Source organism: Zalophus californianus, chromosome 16 (genome assembly GCF_009762305.2).
Source record: "Zalophus californianus isolate mZalCal1 chromosome 16, mZalCal1.pri.v2, whole genome shotgun sequence".
In the NCBI taxonomy this organism is placed as follows: domain Eukaryota; kingdom Metazoa; phylum Chordata; class Mammalia; order Carnivora; family Otariidae; genus Zalophus; species Zalophus californianus.
Genome location: NC_045610.1, coordinates 38742485 through 38763718, shown reverse-complemented (window position 1 = coordinate 38763718; position 21234 = coordinate 38742485). Strand labels below are relative to the sequence as shown.

The window sequence follows — 21234 nt, the reverse complement described above, 5'->3', positions numbered from 1 at the left end:
CTATTAAGAGAAGAAATATAGATTTAGTTGAGTATAAGTATTCTAAAAAGGGCTTCTAGTCCTTCCTTATGAATACTGAGTACATATGTTTCTAAGCCCATTTGCCATGTGGGATAATAAATAGGATAATACAACAGCATTTATGGTTTATAAAATATTTTCACATAAATGATTTCATTTATTTGAAAACCATGTGAGGCAGATAGGCAGACACTTATAGAGAAGAAAATCTAAAACATTTTTGAATGCCAGGTACTGTGATTTAACCTCACTGAATAAGGTATTGTTGCTGCCCTTTAGCTGCTCAGAGTGTAATGGGAGAAAAAAATAATAATAAACATGTTGTCATACTACAGTGTTATAAGAAGTGAGTGCTTCCATTTGGGGAGAACACAGGCTATGGCTGATCTTAGATTAAGAGAAGTTCAGGCAGGTTTCCTAAAGTGACTTGTCTGAAGTCACACTATTAATGTTGAAGAATGGACTTGAACCAGGATCCCCTGCCTTCATTTTATAAAACAATTAAAGCAGTATTTTCCAAAGAATGTCATAGAGCTTGGGATTCCTGCATAGTTCAAATGTGAAATCAAAGATGATACTGATGTTTGATAGAAGGCAGGGATCAAACACAGTATAGCCTAAATTTAGCCTATGGAGACCGTACTCTAGAGACTTCAGAGATAAGGAAAATTTATAGATCCTTTGTAACTTTTTAAATAAGAATTTAAACGTCTTCATTATTACTTTGATAAGTAATAGAATTACTTGATAAAGAATCTGAATCTAAACTCTTCACTAATTACTCTGTTAACTTGAACAGTCACTTAGTTCCCATTTCCTTTCCCGAGACCATTTAAACATGTGATAAGTGCATAAAGAATATATTTGAAAAGGATAAACCTCCATAGCAGTCTAATATATCTGAAAAACAATATTGTGCTTTGTGTCGAACCATGAGAGACTATGGACTCTGAGAAACAAACTGAGGTTCTAGAGGGGAGGGGGGAGGGGGATGGGTTGGCCTGGTGATGGGTATTAAAGAGGGCACGTTCTGCGTGGAGCACTGGGTGTTATGCACGAACAATGAATCATGGAACACTACATCAAAAACTAATGATGTATGGTGATTAACATAACAAAAAATTTTGTGCTTTGTGCTTGTTAGTTTAGCTGGATTTGAGATAGCCCTCCTGTGATATAGTCCCACCTGAAGTCAACCAACATTAATAAATATGCTTTGTTGTTGTGAGATTGCCTGTATTCTAAATCTGTGTTAAGTAAATGAGCATATCCTTGTGGGAAAGCATGGGGCTGTAGCCATTCCCTGAATAAATAGCCAGTAAAGTGAGACTTTGGTGCCTTTAGAAATGGATTTAGTCATATATTTGTTTCATTTTCTTTTGTCCTAAGTGAGGGATGTCCACTGTTGGAGCAATTAAACATTTCCTGGTGTGACCAAGTAACCAAGGATGGCATCCAAGCACTAGTGAGAGGCTGTGGGGGTCTCAAGGCCTTATTCTTAAAAGGCTGCACACAGGTAATACTCCATGTAGTCTTGTGAATTTTAGAAGAACTGTGAACTTTGAAGGGAGCCCAAAGATGTTGGCTGGAGGAATATGTAGTTGTATATTAATGACCAAAGATACATGCTTACCAAAAATTAAAGTGTCTTCCTTAGAGTAAAAAAATTATGACATCTGACCAAAGATAAAATTTTTGAGGGGAGGCAAGATGGGGAGACAAAATCACACTGAACATGCACCATAGGCAGGAAGCATCTTATGCAATTTAATCTGAGAAGAAAACTCGCCATGTTGTCACTGCCTGAGACCTTGAACTGGAGACACAAGGAAAGCATTCTTAGCAATTTTCACTAGTTGTTTAACTACCAGGTTAAATGTGCCAGGTATACAGAATGTACATTTTATAGTGTTGGTGTTTACTTCCTGCCAGTCACATTACAAATCCCAACACGTTTTGTCATTAAAGATTTTACTATCTTCATATTTTACTGTTATTTAAAAAAGGAATTGACATGGCAGCATCTCGAAGGAAATAAAAGTGAGTTTAGAAGTGACTGACGAAGTAGGGCTAAGCTCTTGTGACATTATTTTATTAATGGTTACTGGAACCATGCCTTGGAATTTGTTAAAAGTGCCCTTATTCCATTATTACTGTGTTATGATTGTTTAAAAAAAAAAAATTCCTGTAAGGTACACGCTACATACTAAGGTCGGCCATCATTCCTGTTAAAAAAAAGTTTTTTTTTAACCAAACTTAAGATGAAGCTTTGTTTTTGAATGTTAGAAGATGGTGGTTGTACATTATTTCATTTAGAAAATATAAAAATTCATTTTGTTCTGAAGCTAGGTGTTAAACTGGAATAACTCTTATACCCCAGAGAATGGGACAGTTGTGCCTTCCCTTGACATTCCTCTGTTGTTTAATTCTTTAGGGTCTTAATAATTGTTTTTTTTTAATCCCGAGAGATTAAACAGTAGACTTGTTAAGAAAACAAAAATGAAACTGTAACCAAAATTTTAAAATAAAGTTTAAAAAAAAAAGTGCCCTTATTCCTTCACCATGATGGGAGGAGTTCCATTGTTTGAAACAGAGCTTTGAAAGTAAGACTGCCTTAAAACAACAGCTTGAGCTTCTGGTTATTTATGGAATCCTGAAAAATATTGATTGGAATGCACCATTATAATCAATTACTTGCCATCTGTTCTCAGCACTGTACGCATGGCACTGATCTTCCAGCAGCAGATAAACCGGATTCCTTTCTCAGCTTCTGCTTCCCAAAGTTTGTTTTTAAAAAAACTTTTTATATAGGAAGTATAGAAGTGTGAAAATTATTTTAGCTTCATAATCCCTGAGCAAAATGCTGTGAGGCATACTTAATTTTTATCAGAAGAAACATCCATAAACATTAGGCAGTGTTTATTTTATCTTTTCCTTGATTTGATGATCATGTGAATTTGATGTGGTTGAAACTGATGAAAAATACTGATAACCATACTAATGACATGAATTACCCCTTTATGTGACCAAGGGTCATTGTTTCTGGTACACTCTTCTTTGAAACCTGGTTGGCTATATTTAGAATATATTGATGAATGTGTATACTCCTAAATCTTTATCCCTTGAAACAATGTTAGTAATCATTTTTTTCTGTCTTTTTAATTTTTCTAGCTAGAAGATGAAGCTCTCAAGTACATAGGTGCACACTGTCCTGAACTGGTGACTTTGAACTTGCAGACTTGCTTAGTAAGCAGTCCTTCCCACAACTCTTTTGTATTTGTAATTCAGTGCAGTGATATTGTACAAGCTTCAGTCATCAAGACCGGTGGTTTTTTCCACTTCAGCCCTGTGGGGTGACACAGGGGACACAGGGGACACACAGATGATCGTTTGCATGCTTAACGATACTCACGCCCAAGGTTTTTGACATAAGTCATCTAGAAGATAGCTCATGCAGAATTCCAAATAAGCTATAACTCCACCCCTTTTCTTTTCTGCTTTTTAGAAGTGAATTATTCACAGACTTTAATACTTAGAATATTTTTGATTAATTAATTGCAGTCATGCCAGTGAAGATCTATCAGTGAGTCATAACTATTGGGAACCACTGATCTAAACAGATGACAAGCAAAATGTACTCTCTAAATTATTTCCAAGTAGTAGTTGTAGTTCACATTGGGCTTGTTTAGACTGTCAGCTTTTTTGTGTCTATCCCCAAACCCCTGCATTTTGCTCAGAGAATTTGCTGAAACTATTCAGGGTCCTAGAACATTGACAATACACTTTTAGCTTTTCTCTCTTGCCTTGAAAATTACAATTATGTGTTGCCTTGCAGCGAGAGCCTCTCATGGCAGTGAAAAAGAGTTGAAGGTTTGCCTTGTTTTTGCTAAAACTTCTCATTATCCCCTCCTTTTCTTGTATGATCTCCTGAAACTTGAGACCATAGCGGTTGTTTAAAGGTGACACATAGGGGGTGGGGGGATGGGTTGGCCTGGTGATGGGTATTAAAGAGGGCACGTACTGAATGGAGCACTGGGTGTTCTACGCAAACAATGAATGAATCATGGAACACTACATCAAAAACTAATGATGTAATATATGGTGATTAACATAACATAATAAAAAAAAGAAACATTAAAAAAAGAGTGACACATAAAGGGCCATATTTTGTGCAATTGAAGCAACCTCCCCTTCAGCCCTTAAGGGATGGTGCTGATAATGATCTACTTGGGAGGCTCCTGAAGACTGAGTTAAAGGAATGACATTCCTTTTAAGTCTGATCACTGCTTTCTTTTAATTCTGATTACCATAGTTGCTAACTCTCAGAATTTGCCTACTTTCATTTATGAAACCGAAATATTTGGAATATTTGGCCTGACAGGAAGAGCTTATACAACTGCTATAAACATGAAATCATCATCTTGCAGTGATAGGAAAAAACCGTTCTCAGGGATGTTTGGATCTTACGTCTATGTATCGACACACAGATACACTCTCTATGTATTTGTGTGGATGTATGTTACATACACATGTATGCCGCACCTACCGTTTGCTGTTTTAGTTTCATTTCCTTGACTCTTCCAGCAGACAGAAATCACAGTCGGTAAGCACAAAGAACCAGTTCTATCATCTATTTATTTTACTCTTTCCCTTCACCCAGATCTTAGGATATAAGGCATTCCTTCTGTAGAATGTGATGCAATGATTCTCATTCCTAAGACTTCACGTTTCTGCCCCAAAACTGTTGACGTGACCAAAGTACATTCTCAGTCCATCCTCTTTCTTCCGTGATCCCTTACGGACTTGAAAACACTAAGAAGGAACAGGCGGCACAGCTCTACAATACTTTCCTAATATGTGACACAAATTCTCATTGGCCTGATAAAGCAATTTAATTGAATCTGCCCCATTACGTTAAAAGAATCCCATTATGGCTTCTTCCCTTTACACCAGAAATGAGCACAGGGATGCTTGCCTGGCTCAGTCATGTGACTCTGATCTCAGGGTTGTGAGTTCAAGCCCCATGTTGGGCGTGGAGCCTACTTAAGAAAAGAAATGAGCGCAGATTCTCTCACAAGTAAATCAAAAGGAACTGAAAAGGAGAAACAGTGTGTTCATTTTCTTTTAGGTCTGCTACCTGATTGATATTAAATCGGTTTTATTTCTTTTTGGTGCTTATTTTCCCAGGTAACATTTTTTCCTTCTTTTTCTTCTGCTGCGTTACTAATATCTGTGGGGGTTTTTGCTCTTATTTTTTAGCAAATCACAGATGAAGGTCTCATTACTATATGCAGAGGGTGCCATAAGTTACAGTCCCTCTGTGCCTCCGGCTGCGCCAACATCACAGATGCCATCCTGAATGCTCTAGGTCAGAACTGCCCACGGCTTAGGTAAACATTTCTTGTTTAGCTCAAAAAACCAGGGGAAAGGAACAAAGGCCTTCTTCACCCTAATTTATTCCTTGGAACTTTGAGATTTTTAAGGGAGACACTACAAGGCTACTACCCTTTTAGATGCTAACCTATTTGCTTTGTACCTCATTTGATTACATGTAATTGGTTTAAACCAAGGGGCGATAGCCCCCATTTCCTACTTCTTGCTCTCCATACTAGAAAAAAAAAATTTAAACATTTTATTTCATTACTTGAGAAATGAAATAAAGGCATTTTCTCTTATTAATACTTCCATGTAATTCCTTTCTGAAGAAAGTTTTTAAAGGCCTACCCTGTGGTTATTTACCTTGCAGTAAGGATGCCAGGTACTTAGCAATAAGTATTTAAAAAGAAAAACCAGCCCTGCAGGAAAACTCCTTTGTGCTCGTGGTCTTTTAGAGCAAGCCTGATTTCTCTATGGTTCCTCCTCTTTGCCTAAATATAGGATTGGCTGAATATTTACTTAGAATGCCATGTTAGCAGGTACATGTTTTCCAAACCCATGTTGGTTCTGTAAAAGCACACAACGGTGCTATTTTGTAATAAATAGGGATGATCTGCATATACCTTTTTTGTTTTTAAAATAGAGCTTTTATTGTACTTACATGTTAGATATGTTAACCATTGTTTTAAGTGATTTGCAAATATTAATTCATTCAGTCCTCATAATAGCATATAAGCACTGTTACTATCTCCATATTACAGATGAGAAAACTGAAGCACAGAGAGGTCAGGTAACCTGTTCAAGGTCTCACAGCTAGTGAGTTCAGGAGCAAGGATTCAAACTCAGGCAGTCTGGCTCTAGAGCCCAGGAAACCACATATAATAATCACTGTGAACCCATATGACTTTATTAAAGCTTTTTGTTATCACCTGGGCAGGGGCCTAACCATAGTTATTAAAAGTTGCCTGGATTATCAGAATTCCTTGATAGATTATAAACTTCGTCAAAATTAATATCAGAGGCCTGGGGCTAAGGAGGTAGCCGGACTCCTCCCTAAAAATATTACACGTTACCTTTTTCTCTTTTAAAGCGAGTGTTCAGCTCCTTACTCCTTCATGGTTTATTTTATTGTTCGAACAGAAACGCTCTCAAATATGATAATCAAAAGTTAGCTTTAGTCAGATCATGCTTTTCCATTAGATATTCATTTCTAATTGATTGGTAGTTGATAATGATTTATTTTACTGTACCTTTATTTCTTTCAACTCATGTAGTAAGTGATTTGTAAGCAAACATAAAGATGTTATTTGGTACTGTCGTGCAGATGCCACCAAACTTTGCACAGAAAAGAGCTACTTTTGATTCCCCTGTCCTGTGGTTTAGTATTTCGGTTGATGTTTAGCAGTTCCTGAGTAGGAGAGTGGCTGCCAGCTCAGCCCTCTGCACTGGGCCTCCCTGGGAGCCTGTGGGAGGAGGCAGGAAGCTTAAGGGCATTTTTTCATAAGTATGGAATTTCATACTTGGGACAGGCCTGTAATTAACCAATCCCTTCATAGCATTTTTAAAAGCTATTTAAATCTGAGTGAACCTTCATGTAAAATAGGGAAAGAGAATAATTTCCTTGAGCAACAGATTAATTGAAACAGTATTTAGCTCCATTTCCTTTGTTTTCTAGGAGCAGGCTGCCCTCTGGGGGTAAGCAGTATGCCATCAAGAAGGCTTTTAAATGCATTTTTCATGCATTTTCGCATTAACTATAAGCTTCTATTACATTTTTCTGATTGCATCACCCTGAAATGTGGTGGTATTTACAGGACCACTTTATAATGACTCCATGAAAATGAATGGCAAGATCTGTATACAGACTTGCTTAGCTGTTTATGTCACTCTATGATTCAGTGCTTAGGGAATAGGAGGTTGTTTTCTTAAATTCTTGCTGTTCTAATAAACCCAGTTTTCCGGGAATAAGGGGCTTGACTTTCACTTTGCTTTTTTTTGAACAGAATATTAGAAGTGGCAAGATGTTCCCAATTAACAGATGTAGGCTTTACCACTCTGGCCAGGGTAAGTATTTTCTCCAGGTTCTGTAGGTTTGGTTTGGAATTTTTTTTTATTTCTTTTTTAATTTCAGAAGAGTGAGCATTGAGGGTAAAGTAGAATGGCGGCAGAATGGAGGGTGTGGGGTGTGAGGGCACTTCTCTGTGGCTGGTGGGCCTGAACATTCTCGTGCTGCAGCTGTAGGCCCATAGAACACAGACTGCTCTGGAAATACAGATGTGCATTGGAGTAAATATGATGCTCCTTCTTTAGACTTGATTTGCCACGTTTTCACTGATGGTAAACTAGGGAGGGCCTTCCTAGTGCTTCGTGAAAAAAACTTTCTTGGTTGTTCGGTATGTGACTGGTGGGTGAGAGTAACATTGAAAGAAACATATGGGCCTGATTTTAAATGGAGACGGTTTAAGAGATTTTTTTGTGTTCTCCAGAATAAATACTTGGAATGGTTTATAAATCACTGTATAATAGTAGTATTTAAAATTATACTGTCTTTAACTAGTATGTAATGGAATATGGGGAGGAACATTTGCTTTCAGGCAGATTGATGGAAGACTAATGGGTGGGGGGGGGCAGTGCATGGCATAACTCAGTGAGGACACAAAGCTTACCTTCCATTCTTCCAAAGAAATCATTTTCATTAAATTATTTATGGTTGGAACGATCTGTATTATCTTGGTATTAATGTTCAGAAAATTTATTCCCTTGGACTTAGAAGATGTTAGATACCTCAAACGTAGAATAATTGAGAAATTTCCACTGTGATCAAGGCCTTTCAAAATGCGTGATTGGGGGCGCCTGGGTGGCTCAGTTGGTTAAGCAACTGCCTTCGGCTCAGGTCATGATCCTGGAGTCCCGGGATCGAGTCCCGCATCGGGCTCCCTGCTCAGCGGGGAGTCTGCTTCTCCCTCTGACCCTCTTCCCTCTCGTGCTGTCTATCTCTCATTCTCTCTCTCTCAAATAAATAAAATCTTTAAAAAAAAATAAAAATAAAAAAAATAAAGTAAAATAAAATGCGTGATTGGGCTCCTGGGTGGCTCAGTCGGTTAAGTGGCTGCCTTCGGCTCAGGTCATGATCCCAGGGTCCTGGGGATCGAGTCCCTCATCAGGCTCCCTGCTCAGCGGAGAGCCTGCTTCTCCCTCTCCCTCTCCCTCTGCCTGCTGCTCCCCCTGCTTGTGTTCCCTCTCTCACTGTCTCTCTCTCTGTGTCAAATAAATAAAATCTTTAAAAATAATAATAATAAAATAAAATAAAATGTGTGATTAATGAAGGCAGAAAGTGACATTAGAATGACAAAAGATTTTGTCAGTGTATTTAATACTACTTCTTAGTTTTCTGGCTTTAAATTTTCCCATGTTTTAAATGTTCGTGTTATAATGTTTGGTTTTGTATTCTGTAGAATTGCCATGAGCTTGAAAAAATGGACTTGGAAGAGTGTGTTCAGGTAAGAGTGTGGATTTTTACACAGAAATACAGTATCATAGGGGTGCCTGGGGTGGCTCAGTTGGTTGGGCATCTGACTCTTGGTTTCAGCTGCAGAGTCGTGGGATCAAGCTCAGCGGGGAGTCTGCTTGAGATTCTCTCCTTTGCCCTCCCCCCTTTGCCCCTCCCCCTAAAATAAATAAATCTTAAAAAAAATAAAAGGAATACAGTATGATAGAAACTTACAAAAAAGAAAAAGAAACTTACATAATACATGCATATCAAAACATTCAGTTCCCTACTCTAATGTCGTGTAGTGCCTGGCGGCACTGCTGATTCTTACTTTATTGAGGTGTCCTCCAGGCATCCCAGGCAGAAGTGCGTGGTGTACGTGCTAAGGAACTAGGAAAATACATGCCATCAATAAGGTTACCAGTGGAAAGAAAGAAGGCCCAAGCATTCAGGCCATAAAGATGTTAAAATGTTTTCTTAAACCTACAGGGTTATAATACTAGTAAATAATTAAAGCCCCATCACATGGACAATATAGCACTGCCCTTTTTTTTTTTTTTTTTTTTTTTTTTTAGTTTAATGAGACCATGGACCCCTTACATCATTAGCCGTGGAGATCCAACTCTGCCTTTTGGGCAGACAGACTGACCAAATACTGCCTTAACAGCAATTTCTTTTATTACCAGTTATAAGAGCTTTAAGATTACTAGTTGATCAGAGAGAAATTTTGAAGGGGGACTCGTAAAAAGAAGATAAATAAATCGTTTTAATGGTAAAAATAAAGATACTTCTAGTAACTATAGGGGTGAATTTTTTCTAAATTACTTGTTATCCAGACACTCTTTAGCAACTATTCTTACTAAACTAAAACTTGGGACACCTGGTTGGTTCCGATGATTGAGCATCTGCCTTTGGCTCAGATCTTGATCCCGGGATCCTAGGATCAAGTCCCGCATCGGGCTCCCTGCTCCTTGGGGAGCCTGCTTCTCCCTCTGCCTCTGCACCTCTCTCTCTCTCTCTCTCTCTCATGAATAAATAGATAAAATCTTTAAAAATAATAATAAACTAAAACTGTTCACATCCATCTACCTTTTGCATATGCCTGAGTGTCCTGTGTGTCCTTTCCAATGTTACTCCCTCTCAGTGATGTGCACACACCTTCCCTCCCCAACCTTTCATCCCTCACCATTTCTTAGCCCCTGTGAAGCTATGTATGTTAATAGACATCATCATCATTTCAGAGTTGGAGGAACATTTGAAAAGAAGCACTGATTTACTTTCCATCCTAAGATAACTATAAAGACTGTTCTTCCTTCAAGAGTTCCTTCTTCTTTAATGTTCATAGTTAACCCAGATTCCAGCAGCCCCTTTTCTGCCACCTTCGGGAAAATACCTGACACCCAAGTCATCAAATCAGAGTTGTGGCATGGCTTATAAAATACAGGCCAAATATACTTAAAATTTGAGGATATTTTCACATTAATTTTTTTTTCACATTTGAGCAGCGTTTTTCACATGGAGCAGCATCTTCTGATTCTTTTCTGTGGTGGTTCTAAGGAGCTAAAGTCCAGTGGGTAGAAGTCACAAAGGGACAGATTTTCATTCATTTCAAAAACAAAAGAGAACTTTCAACAGACCTGTTCAAAGATGAAGACTACAGATGACTAGATTGTTCAAAGAACAGGTTCAAGTAGCCAATAGGATTTCAGTCTTAAGATTCTGTTATTTTATGATTAATATCAGGATATCAGTTTAGAATACAAGTGTACTCAAGAATGAGGTACAGCCATGAAGCTTTTTTGGAATTATACCCATAATAAATTCACGTGTTTCTTTCAGATAACAGATAGCACGTTAATCCAACTTTCTATACACTGTCCTCGACTTCAAGTGTTGGTAAGTTTGACTTTTTAAGTTTTATGTGTTCATTGGATTTAATCAAAACCCAGCTCTTACTTTCTTCTTGGTGTCTGGCTACCATTTGGGGAAAGCATATTTCTATAAATTGCCAATTTATAGAGGACCAAGGGATTGTGTATCAATACTTGGGAGGTTGAAAAGTGACATGGAAAGTATGAGTTCTCCCTCCCACATGAATTACACTTTGGCCTGAATGATGTTTAAATTTCAGAGATCCAGGGCACCTGGGTGGCTCAGTTGGTTAAGCGACTGCCTTCAGCTCAGGTCATGATCCTGGAGTCCCGGGATCGAGTCCCACATCGGGCTCCCTGCTCAGCGGGGAGTCTGCTTCTCCCTCTGACCCTCCCCCCTCTCATGCTCTCTTTCTCTCTCATTCTCTCTCTCAAATAAATAAATAAAATCTTTAAAAATAATTAATTAATTACATTTCAGAGATCCAGGAGACAAGATGGCCCAAAATAAAATTTGCTTCACCTTGAGACTAAATGATCCTGTAAAATAGAACTAATCAAGGCTTTACTAGGGGTGTTGTCTGGTACTATTTCCAGTAACATTGTGGGAAAGCATTCTGCTTAACTATTTTGTGTCCAGGCTCATTTTTTGTGTGTATTTGGTGGTATGTTACTATCCAGAATTGGGACAAGGGGTTCTGAGTTTCACGTGGAGGAACCAGGGATTTATGGAAAATTGATAAAGGGATTTGTGTGAAGATGACCACACCTGACAAGTGTATGAATCATCTTCAGTTAGTTAACTGTTTGGATATTCTCCTGTACCAGGTATTCAGTATTTAGTCCAAATTCCAGAAAGTTTTGTTCAAGAAAAACTTGAGCCCCTCTTGTCCCAGTAGAAAAGTGCTAATTTATATGGGGGGTGGGTATCATGTTTTGTTCATGAACTAAAAGTCATTGCATGAATTCACAAGGTGTATTTAGAATCACACACAGAAGGACACCTGGGTGGCTCAGTCGGTTAAGCGTCCAACTCTTAATTTTGGCTCAGGTCATGATCTCAGAGTTGTGAGATTGAGCCCCGTGCTGGGCATGGAGCCTGCTTAAGATACTCTCTCTCCCTCTGCCCCTCCTCCCCTCCCCAAAAAAGAATCACACACAGAAACGTCAGTCATTGATAGTCAAAAGCAGAACCCCAGCAACTCTAGTTTGCTCTTCTTCATTTCACCACGTGGATCTGGTGATGGCTCCATATACATCACAATCTAATCCAGAAGATGTCCTTTCTGGCTGTGCACAGGCTAGGGGCTAGAAGAATGCCATGAGATGTCTCAGTGTCCTCCTTGCTCTACTTGGCTGCAGAGTCTGTCTCACTGTGAGCTGATCACAGACGATGGAATTCGTCACCTGGGGAATGGGGCCTGCGCCCATGACCAGCTGGAGGTGATTGAACTGGACAACTGCCCATTAATCACAGATGCTTCCCTGGAGCACTTGAAGAGTTGTCACAGCCTCGAGCGGATAGAACTGTATGACTGCCAGCAGATCACACGAGCTGGGATCAAGAGACTCAGGGTAAAGACGGCTGCACACTCTCCAGCTCTGGTGCTCTTAGCACCTTTCCTTCTTTCTTTTTTTTCCCTCCTCCATTTCCTTTTTGTTTGTTTGTGTTTGTTTTTGTTTTAGATTTAGATTCCTGTGATTTTTATATTTACTTGGACATTCAGCAAAGAGGAAAAAAAATGGAGAGCAAACCTAAGGGTAGTTTTTACCTGTTGTTCCAGATGGAAATTTAGTGGGAAAATACCCACTGAGGGGAAGAAAGTAGGTCTTCTCCCAGCAGAGTCTCTCCTGTAATGTCCAGAGCTTAATAACATGCCCAGAGTCAAAAACACATGCCAGATTCAGGAAAGAAAGAAAGAACATAAAATACTTAGTTAAATGGGATTTAAGAATTTAATTTGTATTTCCTTTCACATCAAACCCTTTTGCTGGGGTTCTTTTTTAAGACAACAAATGGATTAAGTAGGGTTTTTTTGTTTTGTTTTGTTTTTACCTTTTAGCCCCATCTTCCATACTAAAGAGACCCATGCGTAGTCAAATGACTGGAAGACAGGTTGCCAGCAAGGGGGTTATAAAAGGATGGATGAATCTGTATGTTAGGTTATTCAGCTCAACAGACATTTATTGGAACATCTGCTTCACACCTGCTGTGGGAAAGGCACTGTGCTTAGTTAGGCCCTTACAACCAGTGTCTAAAAACATCCATGTTGGCCATATGGCATCTGAGTGCATAAAGGAGCACCAAACCTCATCTTGAGTTCCAGTTGGCCTTAGTTCCTCCTCTCCCTTCTGACCTAGAGGACTGAGAGCATAACTGCAGTGGGGAAGCCTTGCAGCCATATTCCTTCTACACCAAAAGAGAGCTACAGGCCAACCAGAGCCTCTTCTGTGGCCCCCTTGCAGTAGGGGTCCTAGACCTCCTTGGTTGTCCAGAATGTCTTCCATCTCTGAGTCCTCAAGACTTTTTTCTGTTCTCAAATCATCACTTAACATTTTTTCGTTTTAATTTAGCTATTTATGTCTAGACTGTTAAATTCCCTAAGAGCAGGGTTTCCGTGTTGACCATCTTTGTACCCCCTATGTAACTAGCACAGTGCCTTGAGTGTGGTAGGAATTCAGAAACTATTTATGTACTAAAAATTAGCAGTATGTTTTTAAAAGTGGATAATTAGGTTTTTAAGAAAATATCAGAAGAAACATTGTCCACAGTGACTTGGAAAAAATTATTTTAAGCTTGTATAGTTTCTTTCAACTTTGGGAATCCAACTAGCAATCCCTTTGGGACAGGTTAAGAGATTAGTATGACGTTTTTCCCCAGTTTTATTATTAAAAAGCAGATACCAAAGTTATGTGAGCTATTTAGTCATTTAGAATAATCTGGAATACTACAAAGCAGAACCCAGGTCTCTCAACATCCTGACCGGTACTCAGCCTCTGCCTTGCTTTCATGTTCACTCAGCCCCTGTGTTTTTTCTGAAAAGCAATGTTGCTTTTTCTGTTTTAGCCCTCTCTCTTAGTAATGTTTCTGTCTTGTTTCAGACCCATTTGCCCAATATTAAAGTCCACGCCTACTTCGCACCTGTCACTCCACCCCCATCAGTAGGGGGCAGCAGACAGCGATTCTGCAGATGCTGCATCATCCTATGACAATGGAGGTGGTCAACCTTGGTGAACTGAGTATTTAATGACACTTCTAGAGTTACAATGGAGTCTCCAATGGAAGCAACCCCAGTGTTCTGGGCAAGGGTTACAAAGTGAGGGCAGCGTCCAGATCCCCAGAGCCACACATAACATGCAAACCCACCCTCACCCCCACCCACTCTAGTTCTGTGACCAGGGGACTGAAGCCCATGCTGGCTTTATCAAGTGGATTGGTAAAACTTAACCATTCCTGTTGGACATGCCAAGAAGAAAATCATAGGCAAGGTGGAGGGAAGGGGGCATTCCAGCCAACGCAGTGTTACTGCGCTTGCAGTTTCTTCATTTTTTGAAGGGGTTTCTTTGGTGATTTTGGAACAGCAACTGCAGTCCTCCAGGGTCAAGGAAAGCATAGAAAAACAATATGTGTTGTATCCAGGGACCAGAAAGAAAAATTCTTTGCATCCTATAAATGGTAGCCATCTCTCATGGGATGACTACAGCGCTTCTGTGCTTCCTTGTTCCCATGCCAACATGCTGAGCATGCTCCCAAAGAAGGCTCATCCATTCCTCCTCCTGTGTTTTAAGTATTTGGCCCAGAGGTTTCCTAAATAGTTGCACTGAAATCGCTGCGGTCCAAATATGATTACTTACTCACTCAAATTGTCACTCTTTCTAGCACACTTGTGCACCTGTCTTTCGTTCTCTGTTGCTCCCTCCTGCACTCTTGCTCGGTCTGTCACCTGTTCATTGTCTGCTTACTCACACTCAGTTGTTATTCTTTTGCCGTTGTGTTTACAGTGTGCATTTTGGATGATTAGTTGGGGTTACCAAACATTTTTAAAAGAGACATTATCAATAAATATTTTTTTAATTCTAAATTTTACCATTAGGGGACCCTGCCTGAATCTTTGCCAGTCTGAAGGGAAACTATCACAAAACCAAGAAATGGTATGAGAAGAAATTGAGTTAAAACTATTTTGATGAAAACAAACTTTGCCTTTTGGTTTCTGTTATACCTTGTGATATATAATAATACGCATGATATGCCCAATGTTCTCCCTGCACATTTTTCTTCCCATCAGACTCCACTAACTTAATAAGGAGAGAAAAATGCATTATTAGTAAAGAGTGGAATGGCGAATCCCAAAACTGAGCCCAAAAGCACCCCACACCCAAGCCCAGACATGTCGGATGTTCACTGAAATCTAGGTGTGAGCAGTAGCATCCCTGATTTGTGTCTGTGAGGTTGTTTTGTTTCAGTAGGAGCGCTGCTAGAGTTGCTGTGCCGTCTAGCTGGTCAGTTTCTCCCCGCAAGTCCCCCGCCCCGTTCCAGCCTATCAGGGATACAAGAATGACCCTAGAACAGGTGGTCAACTGTGTCAGTGTTGATGGTGTATCTCAAATGTTGGTACCTTGAAGGACCAGAACCATTTCAAAACCTGTCAACCCTATCTTTCTTGTGCTCCGGACTTCCCATGAATGAAATACAGGGGTAACCAGGTGAAGGCTTTGAGAGGAAGCAGGGGGTTCAGTGTCTCTGCCCAGCATGGTCAGCAGAACTGAAGGCACGTATTCAGTGCCCATGACTCAGAGGCAAAGAAGAGGCTTCCTTCCTTCCCCCAAAAGTCATAAAGGATGAGGGAACTAAAATGAGTTTCTAAAGTATAAGAAGTAGATTTCTAAACCCCAAAGTTAGAAACCTTATGTGGTTTTTAATAGGACACCTTCTTTTTCCTTTTGGTCTTTTAGGACATTATTGTGCAGTCTGCCATGATCTTAGATCATCTTCTGCATGATCCAGGCTGTTAAAAGGCTTGTAATGCTGCAGGTGCTAGCTCTGCCAGCGTATGTAAAAATAAAGTATGACTTATTTCTCCACAAGCAATTCGATGAAAGGATGCTAGAAATCTGTACCGTCCACCATTATTTTGCATGTTAAATTTATTTTAAATCCTTTTTTTATTATGCCCTTTTAAACGCTCAAATTACTTTTATTTTTCATTCCCCCTTCCCCTTATCCTCTTTTCAAACTATCATATGAAGAATATACTTAAAAATTTTTTTTATTTGAGTACAGTTGGCATAAGGATATACCTTTTAAAGTGAGACTCACTCTCCTGGTTATACCCCACACATACAAATATACACACTTGCACACACACTTCCAGATGTGGTTAATATTCAGATCCCCAGGTCACTCATTCAAACAAAAGTAAAAAGAATATTTAGGGGCCATCTGCTCTAACACATTAAGGTTTTTTTAGTATTGCCTGAACAAATTGACCATAAAGCCGTTATTGATTAGTGAGTATGGGTTTAAATTGCCCACCAATTGAGGCCCTTAAGGTACTTCTTTACTTAAAAAGTACATAAATGTAAAAGACCTTATTCACCAGGACATGAACATCTTGGAAATGCCGTTTCTCAACTCAAAGAGTGGACCCACGTGCAGGTCCCTGTGGACTTGCTCAGGCGATCCCTACCTGTCTGGGCCAAGAGCACAGTCCAGTGAGAGAAAAAAGGAGTGTGAGCACTGTGCTTGTATGTGGTCAGGCCTTGTTCCTTTCGCAAGAAAACTTCAGGCCCATCAAGCTTAGAAGGAAATAGATTTTTTATGCCAATCTGCAACCTACGCCAGCTGATGAAATGTACCGGGAATTTAAGAACCCACAACATGGTAAGTTTTAGTCAGGTGGAAAGGGCCCCGCCATCCTGTCTTAATTATCAGGAATACTTTTGAAAATTCAGTAAGGCTTTAGAGTTTAGGAAAGGCTTCTTGGCCCATTTGTCTGACTCCAGAGCCCCGGCCCTCTACACCTTCTATGATGAAGAAATACAAAGTGAATGGAGAGATTCGGGATAAGTCAGAAGGTACCCTCAGAGCTATTGCCTAGATCTGCAGGTAGCCAGGAGGGGTTATTGCTTTGTCTGTGGAGAACGTTATTAAACATCCAGATCACCTCTTTTCCGAGCAGCACCCCTACATTTTCCAGCATCATTTGCTACATCAGTATCTTTTCTGGCCTCTATACTGGCTCCATCAAGGTGATCCCAGCTTTTTTTTTTTTTTTTTTGAACTGCTCCCATTTTCTTCCTGTACTCATTCTTGTGTTCTATTTAAAGCCTCCATCTCACTCCCAGTGATGCTGCTGATTTATTCTCAATGTCTCCAGTCTAGCTTCCTCTTTGGGTCCTTGTCCTGATCTAAGCAAAATCTCTGGGCAGCCTTGAATACAGTAACTGTTGTGTGGTTCAAGCCATTTTTCACCGGGTGGTCTTGGACGTTTGCTTACCAAATTTGAAATCACGCTGTTGGATATGTAAGAATATTTCTTAAATGGTTTTTGTAAATTTCCACATCCATTAAGTTGATGTAGCAGACCTATAAGTCAGAAATTTTACATTTTTTTTACAGCACATATTTTAGAGGGACACCTGGCAAATATTTTTATGATGCTTTATTTTGGGCTTTCCAAACCATTTGAACTGTTCAATACAGCTCTAATGCTACAGCAGTCGGGTTCTTTATTTCTCCAAATTGCCTTGTAAAATGCTTTGTTACCGGTTTGATGGCCCACTCATGCCGTCGGGGGCGGGGGGGGGGGGGGGGGGGGGGGGGGGTAAACAAGTTATGCGGGAACTTGTCCTGGTCTGAAGTTGCAGGGAAGTGTGAGTGGCACCGGAAGGAAGACGGGGCTGCCTGCCTGCCTGTGTGGGCAGCATATCTTTAGGGAACTGTGGGTTTGAAGAAGAGGAACACTTGTGGATCATGGTTGACCCTTGGCCGTTTTATGTTTATTGTGCTGAAAGTCACAGGCTGCTTATGGCAGGTGCTGCCAGTGTGAGAGGAGGGGCTTAAAGGAAATGGGTCTATTCTGCCTTTCCCTCCTTGTGTGCATGGTCTAAGATTAGGTTTCCATCCCCATTGTACATCCTGGCTGAGGGACTCTTTCAGTGGTATTCTTTGAGCTTCTGGAACTTTTTTTTTTTTTTAAGATTGTCCACCAGTTCTAGGATCTTTAACCACCTCAAACCCAGGCAGTGTGAATGAGCTGAGACTTGTTTGAGATGAGGGGGAGGATGTTTGGTTGGAGGTCTTGAAGCAAACCCTCCCCTTTACAATGATCTTGGACCGAAGAACCCTAAAGCAGTAGGAGGGTGAGGGGAAATATGGAGTCTAAGCTTCCCGTCACCTTTATTTCTATCATAAACTTTAACTGTAATATTGGAAGATACAGAAAACTATATAAGACCATGTCAGTTGGCTATAATTAACCCAGGTAATTTGGGAATAACATTTGGCTGTATTTGCTATATCCAGGTGCCCTAACTGAACAGCTTGGTTCTCCAGCAAAGAACATGCTGCTCTAAGCTTGCCCTCTCACTTGAGACAAACTCTATTTGCCAGAAACTACCATTTGAGGCAAGTGCTTTTTCTGCATGAAGGGCTTCTGCAACTCCCCCTCACAAGGCAAGTCTCTCTCTTTGTCCATTTTTATTCTTAGGAACATCAAATCTGCATCTCTGAAGGCTTTGACCCTTAGGAAAGTCCATAAGAACCTCTCAGCTGAGTCTGAGTGGATCTTTGGAGCCCAACAGAATTACACTTAATTTTCAGCAGGAAAAAAAAAAAAAATGTCTTGGGCAAGCTCACGTGGGATATTAAGAGAAATTCCATAATGTGCTTCTTCCATCTCTGCCTCATGCGTTTTTTGAGTAAGCCCCCGGTAGAGTCTGGTTCGCAGGTGTTGAGTGTCTGTGCTTCTTCAGCCAAGGTGTCTCACTGCCGTTTTAGGAAAAAGAGCAACCAGAACTGTGTCAATGGACTCTTATTTTCTGTGTTTTTCAGTGTCTTGTTTTGAAGAATTGGGGTGGGGAAATGGTAATGAGATTGAAAGTAAAGGAGAGAATCGGCTCTGGAACTGGGGCACTTTGCTTCAGGTACAAGCATCTGTCCCGAATATGTAGAAACACCTGCCTCACGCATGTGAGTAGATTTGCTTTCCTCTGCATCCTGTGAACTCCCATGCCCTTCTCACCGGCACGGAGGGCTTCTGCCTGCCACGCACCCGACCAGTCGCCCAGATGGGGATTGGCACCCCCCAAAGAACGCCCAGTGCTTCTGGGTGTGGCTCCCCCCACCCAGGGCAGGAGCAGGTAGGCAGTGAATGAGAATCTCTACCCCAAGAAGAGATGGGAGAAGAGAGGTGTCCAGACACATACCTTTTCTCTTCGGCCACACCCCAAGAACCCAGGGAAATCTTTGAAGTGATGTCTTATTTATTGAAGTGGAAGAAGAAATCTTTGCCCCACGAAGTTCCGCTTGTCACCGTTGCTTACTGCTTATTTTCACTAATTCAGATCTGTGTCTCACTGCTGCTCACACACGTGTTTCTTACCTTAGCCTAACCCTTCTCAGCCCCTGAAGTCATTATTTCTGTGTTGTTTTTCTTTCTTTCTTTCTTCCTTTTTTTTTTCTTATGGCACTAGTGAACGACAACCGAAAGTCTTAGAAAATCCTAACTTGAAAAGGGAGTCTCTAACTGGCATGGTTTGATTAATTACTTTACCCCCCCACACACCCCCAAAGACTTGAATGATTTTCTTTCCTAGTGCTATATAATAGACCTGTAAAAAGTGAAACCTTTGCTGCTGCTTTTCTGGGTTTACATGTTTTTTCCTGCCCTTAAGAATCTTACCTGTGCTTCTCTGATGACTGTTACTTTCTAATAAGTGCAGGAAGGAGGTGAGCCTGAGATTTCTTCTCTTACTCCCCTCCTCACCCTACCCCCAAACTCCATGCTAACCTCTAACACACACAAGCTCCATGGGGCGGGGCTCCACAGGAGCTGCGTGGGGGGGGGGGGGGGGGGGGCCTTTTCTAAAACCCCTGCCGCGGCTCTGCAGCCGGCCCCTGAGGATCTGTGACTGCCCAGTCCGAAGGCTTGGAAGGGTTACGGCTGGGTGGTCGGTCCGGGGGAGGAAGTCCTCTTCTGCATTTTGCCTTCCTCCATTCTTGTTTAATGACTCAGCCTTCAGCTGCCTCCCACCCTGGCTGCCTCCTTTTTCCTACCAGGAATTGCTTCCAGGTAACCTGCCGCAGGCGGTTCCCGGCTGCTCTCCTCAGCCTTGCCCACCTTCCCGTGACCCTGAGAGCACAGATCTGTGTGGAGCTCCGCTGGGAGGACCACCCCTGCCTGTCAGACTGCCGGAGGATGGAGATGGTGGGCGAATGGTGCTGCGGGAGAAATTTTTACCTTCAAACCGGGCTGTTCCATCCCTGCACTAACCCCCTCGGACCCCTCTCCCCCCGAGGGGACAGAAGGCAGAGAATGGCTGACCGGCAGGGTCTGATCCCAAACCCTGCTGCGGCCCCAGCCTCCTGCAGCCGTCCGGCCTGCCCCGGCGTGCTTCAGCGTGCGGGAGCTGCTGCTTGCCGGTCTCTCCACCAGGCCTGGCCCGCCCCGCGCTCAGCCGTTCCCTGGGCTGACATGGTCCCCGACTCGGGGACTGCACACCAGGCTCCATTAGCTGTCCAAGTGACTGCTTCCACCCAATACTTTGGCGCCTGAGGATGGGGTGGGGGAGGGTTATTTAAAATAAAATCCAAGGTGGCAGTAGAGGATTCCTTTTGCTTTAAAATCTTTGGACTAAAAGAAAAATTTTTTTATATATAAATATATAAAGTAAATTGTTATGTAACTATTACTGTTTCCTGTATGTTCTAATTTTGTTTTATGATGTAATTAAAGGAAATAAGCTGTGGAGACTTCTCATTTTGCCGGGGAAATAGCCTGACTCGGAGCTGTGATTCTTAACTTCCTTGAGCCCTAGAAGTGCAAAGGCTCTCGAGGCTGAATGAAGGGCCTTCTTTTTGGCATCCTGTATTTGTTTAATATTCTTTTATTAATACCCTTTATTTATTAATAGGCTTAATACCTTTTTAAGAGCCTTTATTTAATACCCTGAACTCCACCTGTCTCTGAGAAAAACAGAAGACGTAATATAAATCAGAGTTTCTAAAAAACCTTTGTTTTAATTCATTTGACAGCAGCAATTCAACCTGAGTCCCCTATCTGTGCAGCGCATTGCCCTCACCTTGACTAGGAAGGAATGATGATGGAGTAGTATAATAGTTAAAACAAGCTCCAAGCTGGAATGCCTGACTTCCACCCGAATGACCTCAGCCAGCTGACCTTCCATCTCCGTTCTTCATTGGTAGAGCGGGGATAACAGTACCTACTTTAGAGTGTGAAGATTAAAAAGATGATA

General features: G+C 41.1%; 1 protein-coding gene across 5 annotated transcripts in view; it reads left to right on the top strand.

Moving 5' to 3' along the window:
• FBXL20 (F-box and leucine rich repeat protein 20) overlaps positions 1 to 21234 on the top strand; it is a 105919-nt gene extending 84685 nt beyond the window's left edge. The window contains exons 8-16 of one of the 5 annotated variants that reach the window (XR_003525286.2): positions 1411 to 1537; positions 3193 to 3267; positions 5281 to 5411; positions 7401 to 7461; positions 8853 to 8897; positions 10727 to 10783; positions 12121 to 12333; positions 13861 to 14075; positions 18284 to 20181. Coding sequence is in view for 3 of the 5 variants with exons in the window: in XM_027625829.2 (XP_027481630.1) it covers positions 1411 to 1537; positions 3193 to 3267; positions 5281 to 5411; positions 7401 to 7461; positions 8853 to 8897; positions 10727 to 10783; positions 12121 to 12333; positions 20039 to 20251 (922 nt within the window). In the remaining 2 variants the exon portion in view is untranslated. Of the gene's footprint in view, positions 1 to 1410; positions 1538 to 3192; positions 3268 to 5280; positions 5412 to 7400; positions 7462 to 8852; positions 8898 to 10726; positions 10784 to 12120; positions 12334 to 13860; positions 17548 to 18283 lie in introns of those variants that run through there. The other 4 variants (XR_003525287.2, XM_027625829.2, XM_027625831.2 and 1 more) reach the window with 4 other exon arrangements.